Genomic DNA, 8,621 nt, shown 5'->3' on the forward strand with positions numbered 1-8,621 from the left:
CAGAGGAGTATTACTCTACCTGCAGAATGACCTCATCGTCCGACTAGTCTCAGCAGTCTCTGCTGGTGTCGGTTAAAGCGCCAGCTCTTAATTCTCAGCCACCATTGTAATCTGTTTGATATGCATGGCGATGCTGAGCCTTTTGAACAGGTGCAAGATAGTGATAGGGGTCTGCTGGAAGTTTTGACATGACAGCTGGTGCTATAAGCATTGAATGCTTCATTTGCTATGCTCAACCATTGTCCGATCGTTTGCAACTCCTAAAATGGGATGTGGATGACAGATGACTCGAGCCACAGGCCAACTCAGACATCCACCACTCTCGACTGTTGACTAACTCATTTAGCAGAGACAGTCATCGCACTAAGGAAGTTTCATAACAGGGAAGGAACGTCCTCCTCGATGCACAGAGCAATGCAAGTGGCTTGGGACTGCTGAACTTCTGTAAGTGCTGACTGTTGATCATGGGCACGTGATGATGCTCAAGTTCTGGCCATAAAACAGCATCAGATCCAGCTCTTTTAGGTAGGCCTCGTTGTCGACATGAGATCGAGCAACAGGGAGGCTTCTCATTCATAGCAGAACACCAGGAGCTTGTAAATAGCGTTCTATAGATCTTGATCACTACGTCAAGGCAGCTGTCGTACCGATTCGATCAAAATTGCCTGAGCGACAAATCATGTCTCACAATTCCATCGGTTACACAATCCGCTCGATCGAAAGGAGTCGAGAATCCGTCGTAGTAATCAGTGTCAATCTCCTGCATAGTACGGGGATAGTACTACGTAGTTCAAATTTCAGGCTCGACGATGCTAGAGCATCGAGACTGTTCAAGCGTTCATTCCTGAGCAGGGTGGCCGATCACTGCGCTTGTTGTCGCATAGGACAGAGCACTCGTTGATACCTCAGGTATCTATCCCATGCTGGGAGCTCTTTTCAGTCTCTTCTTCGGAACAGTGGACGAGCTTCATTTCCACCGCGTCGACTCGACTGTCTGTCTTCTTCTTCGGTCTCTTGTCCTTTCTACCGCAGCTGCACTTTTCCTGACCTCTTTTTTGTCCGTTTATAAGCCTCTATTTCCCCATATTTTCCCGTCATCGTGACCGCCGCTTACCCGCTTTTTAGCTCTCGACCTGGATAGCTTAGTCCCCCTCCAACTCTCTCTCCTTCGGCTTTCTCGCTCTCCCCAGTCGTCCCATTTTCCATCCCATAAATCCTTGTCCTTTCTGTCCTCAAGCGTCAACCCACTCAGTCAACAAACATCTACTCAAAGGGGAGACAAGAGGGAAACGAAACGAGGGAAAATTTAGTCACGTGGAGGGAAACATCCTCGGCCTTCATCTCTTCAGTTGCGCAGTTCTTTCTTTGTGGTTTGGAACTTTTCCGCACCACTTGAAAGGACCGACAAAAGTCCTGCTTCTTGAGTCGCGATCGAGGCTCTGGCCAAAGCAGGAATGGACTCGTTGATGAGGCTATCATCAGTTGTCCTCTAATTCTCGAATCTATTTCGTTCCTTTCTCCCTCTTTTTCTTGAGCCGTCCGCGCCAGCGCGTCAGCTGGCGACTTCCATTTTACCTTCACCTTCCTTCTCCATCATTGAAGCCTTGGTAAACGGACTCCATTATGGATATAAACTCACTTCTTTCGCCAGACTCGAATCCTCAATCTGGGCGTTCAACGTCTGGAAACGGATCGGTGTCTGCCAACAACGCTTCTGCCCCGACCTCACGTCCACCAAATAAGCCACTGCGGAAAGGTCGCACAACTTCCGCACGGCCAGCCATGACTTCATCTCCACTTGCGCATCACGTATATGCGCCTTCGCAATTGAACGACCCCTCCCCGCCCGCGACGAGCAGTCCAAACGTTGGCCCGAATATGGGAGGAGGAAATGGCACACCTCCGTCTGTTGATCTGCCTCCATCTCGGCAACCATCCACGCCAGGCATGGATACCCTCGCAGATTTGGCGTCCATGCAACATCATCAGCCCCAGCGTTCCAATACCTCTATTTTGCGGGGTACTGAGTCCTATGAAAGCCAACTGTCTCCATCCACGATGTACCCCCACGTCAACCCGATCTCTCACAATACGCCTACTCCCAGAACTTCATTTGACATCGCAATGTCGGAGGGGCCGAGGGAAGGCACTGCTCGGAGGAATTATACTGACACTTCTTTGCGGCCCGATGCTCAAAGGATGGCGACGGAGCTCTTCGCTCAGATTCAAGACAATCCGCATATTTACGAGGCGCACGTGAATTTCATCCGCCTGCTCCACGAGGGCTTTGTGAACCATGTCTACCCGCCTAATAATCCAGATATCCACGGCGACCCACGAAAATACGATCTCCTCAGGGATATGCGCACTGCAAGGGAGGAGATGGACAAACTCTTTGCCATGGGTGAGGATCTCTGGGCGGAGTGGATTCAGGACGAGAGTATGTTGGCGCAATCGGTCGAGGAACGCATCGCGGTGATGGAACTCTGTCAGCGATCGATCGAGGAGGAGTACGGTAGTACCAAGCTATGGACCATTTACGGTGAATGGGTGCTGTACCTCTACAACTCCGCAAACGGGGATGCTGGTTCGAACCAATGGACCGAGGAGGACAAACTGGTCGGTCGTGAGGTCTTTACCTGGCAATCAGTTTTGGATGTGTGGCAGCGAGGTGCCGAAGCAACCCGATGGAGGATTCACGATAGCCACCTTGTCTGGGATCGATTTCTGGATCTGCAAGTCCAGGACCTTTCTCGTCGCCCGTCGCAAGAACGAGTCGGTCAAGTCAAGGGCTTCTTCGATGTCCGCTTGCAAACCCCGCATGCTACCTGGGACCAGACCTTCCAGACCTTTTCGGGATTCGTGTCGACATACTACAACGCAAACTACGAGGAAATCATGGCCGATACGGCGGGCCGACTTGCTACTCCAATCAAAGAGAAGTACAAAGCGCGGGAGCATTTGGAGATCAAGCTGCGCAATGCAGTCGAAGCTGGGGAATTTGGCCTCGAGTGGGCGGCCTACTCGGAGTACATTGAATGGGAAGTCAGCCGACACCGTCGAAAACGCCATTCGAATTTCGACCTTGTCAACGCCATTTACCAGCGCGCAGTCCTACGATTCCCGACCGACTCCAACCTCTGGGAGGACTACGTCATGTTCCTCATTGACCAGAATACGCACGGTAACGCGAATGCGACCACGATATCAACGCTCGACCGAGCCACCCGGCATTGCCCATGCTCTGGTACCCTTTGGTCGCAGTACCTCCTCAGCTCCGAGCGGGAAGGGCAATCCTTCCAGAAGATTGCGGACATCAAACACAAAGCTACAAGTACTGGCTTGCTGGACGCCGGTGGTATGGAGGAGGTACTGAAAGTCCATACCGCCTGGTGCAGCTACCTTCGTCGGCGCGCCTTCCTTTCAGATTCGACCGACGAGGACCTCGATGTTGCTGAGGTTGGCATCCGATCCGCCATCGAAAGTGTCCAAGAACTCGGCGAGAAGAAGTACGGTCGCTCGTATCAGGGCGACCCGCTGTTTCGTCTCGAACGCATCTATATCCGTTACCTGAGTGAAAGCGGCAGTTGGGACAGTGCCCGCGAAACCTTCAAGGGGTTGGTCGGTCGCCGTGGCAATAGTTACGAGTTCTGGCTCACCTACTATCATTGGGAGCTGATCTCGTGGAGCAAATTTGTCCAGGGAGAAGCGACCGTGGATGCCGCTCGGCGGACTCCCAATCCCAGCTTTGCAACTGCCGTGTTGAAACAGGCCATCAAGAGGACAGACCTGGATTGGCCCGAGAAGATCATGCAGGTATACGTCGCGCATTGTGAAGATTACGAGGACTCGGACGAGCTCCAACAGGCCGTCCTGGAGACCAGGAAGGCCATGAAGGCCATCAACGCACGGCGAGAAAAGGAGGCTAGAGAAGCGACGGCATTACAGCAACAGCAGGCGGCCGCTGCCGAGCTTGCATCTCAAACCGAGAAGCGTAAGCGCGAGGATGACAGCGGAGTCAATGGCTTTCCCAGCAGCAAAAAGGCTCGCGCCGAGGAGCCAGCGCCCCCTGCGGCGCAACCTGAGCCTGTCGCACTCCGGCGCGACCGCGAAAACGCAACAGTAGTCGTCAAGAATTTGCCTCACCATATTACGGAACACCGAGTGCGACAGTTCTTCCGTCATGTAAGTGTCTCCCCGAATCTCCCGATTGTCTTCACTTCTTCGTCTGACTTGGATAGTGCGGGACAATCAATGGCTTGAAGATGCTGCCAGGCGACGATGGAAACTCTGAGACCGCCATCATTGAGTTCGAAACAAGAGATGAAGCTCTCGTAGCTCAGTCCCGTGATCAAAAGTTGCTTGACGATAATACTATTGAGGTTCAACTTGGCTCCGGATCCACCTTGTTCGTTACGAACTTTCCCTCGACTGCCGATGAAAGTTATATCCGCAATCTGTTCCGCGAGGTAGGATCCTGCCCGACAGCCCTTCTAATGGTGAGCTAACCAGTTCTAGTATGGCGAGATCGTCGATATACGCTTCCCATCGCTGAAATACAACACCCATCGACGATTCTGCTACGTGCAGTTCAGGTCCTCTGGGGATGCACATAATGCGACCAAGCTGAATGGCACCCGGGTTGGAAGCAATCTCAATCTGGTGGTCAAGATCTCAGATCCTACGCGTAAAGAGGACCGTCATGGACCTGTTTACGAAGGGCGGGAGATCCACATTTCCAATATTGACTGGAAAGCCAATGAGGATGATCTCAAGGAAGCATTCAAAAAGTATGGCACTATTGAGACGGTGCGGATTCCCAGAAAGGTCGACGGGGGCAGTAAGGGGTTTGGTTATATTGTCTTCTCTACCAAGGTATGATTGCTGGCCATCCAGCGGCTGAGTTTATAGCTAAACTATCGAATAGGAGGAGGCAGAAGCTGCCCTTGCTATGCATGAACAAGAGTTCCGCTCGCGCCCGCTACAAGTGCGAATTTCGACCCCCCAAGGTGCTAAACGAACCGCAACCACTATCGTGAACCGCGTCCGAACATCACAATCCCCTGCGGCCGAGGTGAATGGGACCAAAGCGCAATCGGTCGAGCCTGAAGGTGCAGCCAGAGAGCGCTCAGCGCGGACCCTGGGACTCATGAACGTCCCTGACACGGTGAATGATGCGCGGATCCGTGCACTGGTTCAACCTTATGGGGAGCTCATCAAAATCGTCCTGCGCCCTGATCATCAAGGGGCGATTGTCGAGTTTGCGGATGTGAATCATGCCGGCAAGGCGTCGCTCGAACTTGAAGGACAGGAAATCGCCCCGGGTCGAAAATTGCATGTGGGCACGGTCTCGGAAATGCTGAAGCAGTCCGCGGAGAAGAAGTTGGGCCCCAGTCAGGCGCCAAAGCCAAAGGAGAAGGCCACGTTCCTCCAGCCGACCGGACCGATCAAGCGTCCTGTGCAGCCCGGTCAGCGAGGTGGCCGAAGAGGTGGATTGGGGGTGAAGCGGGTCAGCATTCCTTCGACAGCCTCGCGAAGCCCGAAAGCCGAAGAAGGCGCCAAAAGCGCGACAACGATGACGACAACGAATGTGACGACCGAAAGCAGCGCTCACCAAGTCGACGGTGAGAAGACGAGGAAGAGCAATGATGATTTCCGTGCCATGATCCAGCGGAATCGAGGCGAGTAAGGGTAAAACTGTGCGGGGCGCATCGGATTGCAATGACCGGCTTGGCGTTTTTTCATTTCCCCTTCATTGATGTCCCTCTACTGGATGGCTCTCTGCCTTGGTGACCCGAGCGGGAGAGTTCTCTCAACTGTCGTGATGCCATTCTATGCCCGCCTGGTATGGGAAGGCGAACGATGCTCGTTTTGACGTCGTGTAGATTACATTTACACTTTGTGTTCTTTCTTCCCTTTTCTTTCCCTCGTCTGAGTTGACATGTTGTCCATGTAATGATTCTTCTTCTTGTACTTGACAGTTGACCGGGGACATACCGCAGACATCTACAGGCCGGGTGATTACTGCCGATAATACTGCCTTTGCTATGACTTGGATTGTTCTTCTATGACCGAGTGGCAGGCGACATTAGAGAATCAATTGATAGACGTTGCTTTGTCTGTCATGCAGAACTTTGCTCAAGTTTAGCACTAAGCACTATAGCACAACTGTGATACTTATTTCTGAGAGTCGTCATGTCCTTCTAGTACATGATTCTACGCGACTGTCTACAACTGCGCAACAAAAATGGACAGCATTGTCTGCTCCTGGCATCTTGGGGGAATCTCTCTTCTTAATTATCTACTGTCCGCAATGCGCACTATGCTATGTGCAGTAGGCCATCTGCAACCCCCGCAATGGCCGACGCTTTGACCGACCAGATAACCCTGTTTAGAGTGACAGGACCGACTAAGACCTCATTATGCGACAGACCGCAAGACTATCCTTGAGTCTAGATCATGTAGAAAGAGAGATGATTGGATGGGAACGGGGATGATAGTGGCTCGGTTGATCGACGGGTCATTCGGACAGAGGAATTCGCTTTGTAGGCGTGCATGACCGGTCATTGACCAGCACGGTGATAACAAGACCAAGGGCTTGAAAAAGTGGGATATATCATTAATCGGTGGGTAGGTAGTACTGTGTACATATCTGGCCCATGTTGCGGTGATTTTTGTCGAATGATGAGAGAGACTGCGTGGGATGGTTGTACCTGTAAGAGATCGCTGCCTTGATATCCTCAAGCCATATATATCTACCGGCTGCTTTCCCATCCAAGCCTTTCCACTTTCTTCCATCATTGGAGTTACTGCAACCAAGTCTGTCTTTTCATGATTATTGTTATTGTTATTTCCTTGATGATCCTCTGAACCTCATCAATAAACTGTCGATATCCGATCCGGATCTCCCCACTCTGCTCACCTCATTCTGTCCTCATCGCCCTGTCGCACCACTTCACCCGTCTTTTGCGTTCCGACTTTCGACACTCGAGCCCTTTCCCAATCAATACCATCAATCTCCCTATCGCATCGACCTACTCACCTCTATACCATCATCCACTCGAGTAACAACCCTCGCTGCCGGTCAGTGAGCGTCGACCGTCTCCTTCCGACCGCCAACAGCTGTGTCGTCATCACCCGCTGCCCTTGCTACACTATACGACTGAGTCAGGTTATCGACCGCGTACGCAGGAATGGATTTCCATCTCGTCCCTCGAGGAACAGACAGGAATTACACAGGCTTCTTGACAAAAACCATCGTCTACACCGGCACCTTACTTTTATTCCTTGCAGGTACTTTGAATCTCGTACATTGCGCTCGCGACTGGGCGGAGGCTAACGAACCACAGCATTCGGCCTTACGATCTCATCCATCGTCGTCCCGAAATGGGTCACCTATCATAGCGAAAAGGTGCGCATGTATTTTCGCATGCATTTTTGCGGATTTTACAGACCATCTGGGCTGAATTGGACTGACTCGGCACTGCTAGTTCCGCTACTCCTACGGCCTCCACCGTCGCTGCTCCTCCCTCACAAACGTCTGCGAGAGCTTCCCCCAGCGCGAAGACTGCCATGGCGAGGACCGGTACTTCTGCTCCATGTGGCGGACCGTCGGGTTCCTGATGTCCTTTGCTGTTGTGCTGGAGGGGATGAGCGTGGTTGCGTATCTGATTGTGCTGTCGGGCGGGAAACGGCTGCGCGAGTCGGGGTGGAAGGTGCTGAGTCTGCTGATTATCCTGTCTGCGATTGTGCAGGCGGCGAGTATGTCGATTGTCGTAAGTCGCCTTATCTCAAAACCCCGGGTCGTCCGTAGTTGACAAGGGCACTGGCAGGCATACTTGTTTGACAATGAGGACCGCTTCTTTGTCGGCTGGCGGCTGGGCGAGTCCTGGATTTACTGTACTGTCAGCTGGTGCGTGAGTCTTTTCTGTGCGGTGGTCATGATCCTTGCGGCGAATAGTCTTCCGTCGGAGGGGGGGTATGAGTTGATTCCGGATCATTCTTGACTGTGAAAAGGGTTGGATCTTGTCTAAATTCTGGTACTCATTTAGCAGCGCACGGCTGCAGATTTGGTATTTTTCACTTTTTATGTCTGCGTCGGCTAATTCAGGGTTTGATCCTTTCGGCGTTGTGTATGTAGCCTACAGGCGTCACGATTAATGCTAATGAAGAACGCATCGCATCACATTTCACATGGCCCACCTACGGAGTCCCTGGATCTGGATCACCCACGTATCTTCTGCACCGCTCCCTTCCTACTCACCCTCGACATCTTCTTCCCTTCTCTCCCGCCATCCGCCTTCTCCAGAACCCACCCCCGAAACGTCGGCAGGATCTCAATGTCCGGAAACAACACCTGCTCCTTACTTTTCCCCTTGGCCTTTTGTGCCTGGCGATGCTGCTCGGTCAGATCCGCCCGGATCCGCGCAACGATCGCCCGGATCTCCCCAAACGACTTTCCCGCCCCGGTCTCGCGGCGCAACCACTCGGGAACAGGACTCGCTCTGATGCGCGGCCGGCGTCGACGTCGACGTCCTCCTTTCCTTTTTCCTCCGTCGTCAGACTCCCCCTCCTCCTCCTCCCCATCATCTCCCTCCTCCTCCTCCTCCTCATCATCATCC

General features: G+C 52.7%; 1 protein-coding gene across 1 annotated transcript; it reads left to right on the forward strand.

Moving 5' to 3' along the window:
• Positions 1-1,782: 1,782 nt before the first annotated feature.
• On the forward strand, positions 1,783-8,508 carry CDV56_107474 (U6 snRNP complex subunit PRP24; the record flags this gene model as incomplete). Its single annotated transcript, XM_026761093.1, has 9 exons — positions 1,783-4,185; positions 4,242-4,469; positions 4,519-4,875; positions 4,928-5,685; positions 7,172-7,293; positions 7,350-7,411; positions 7,491-7,775; positions 7,833-7,978; positions 8,172-8,508. 9 exons carry the CDS (start codon positions 1,783-1,785, stop codon positions 8,506-8,508), a joined length of 4,698 nt encoding a protein of 1,565 aa, XP_026613704.1.
• Between the last annotated feature and the right edge of the window lie 113 nt (positions 8,509-8,621).

The sequence above is a fragment of the Aspergillus thermomutatus genome (assembly GCF_002237265.1).
Source record: "Aspergillus thermomutatus strain HMR AF 39 chromosome Unknown NODE_119, whole genome shotgun sequence".
NCBI lineage: Eukaryota > Fungi > Ascomycota > Eurotiomycetes > Eurotiales > Aspergillaceae > Aspergillus > Aspergillus thermomutatus.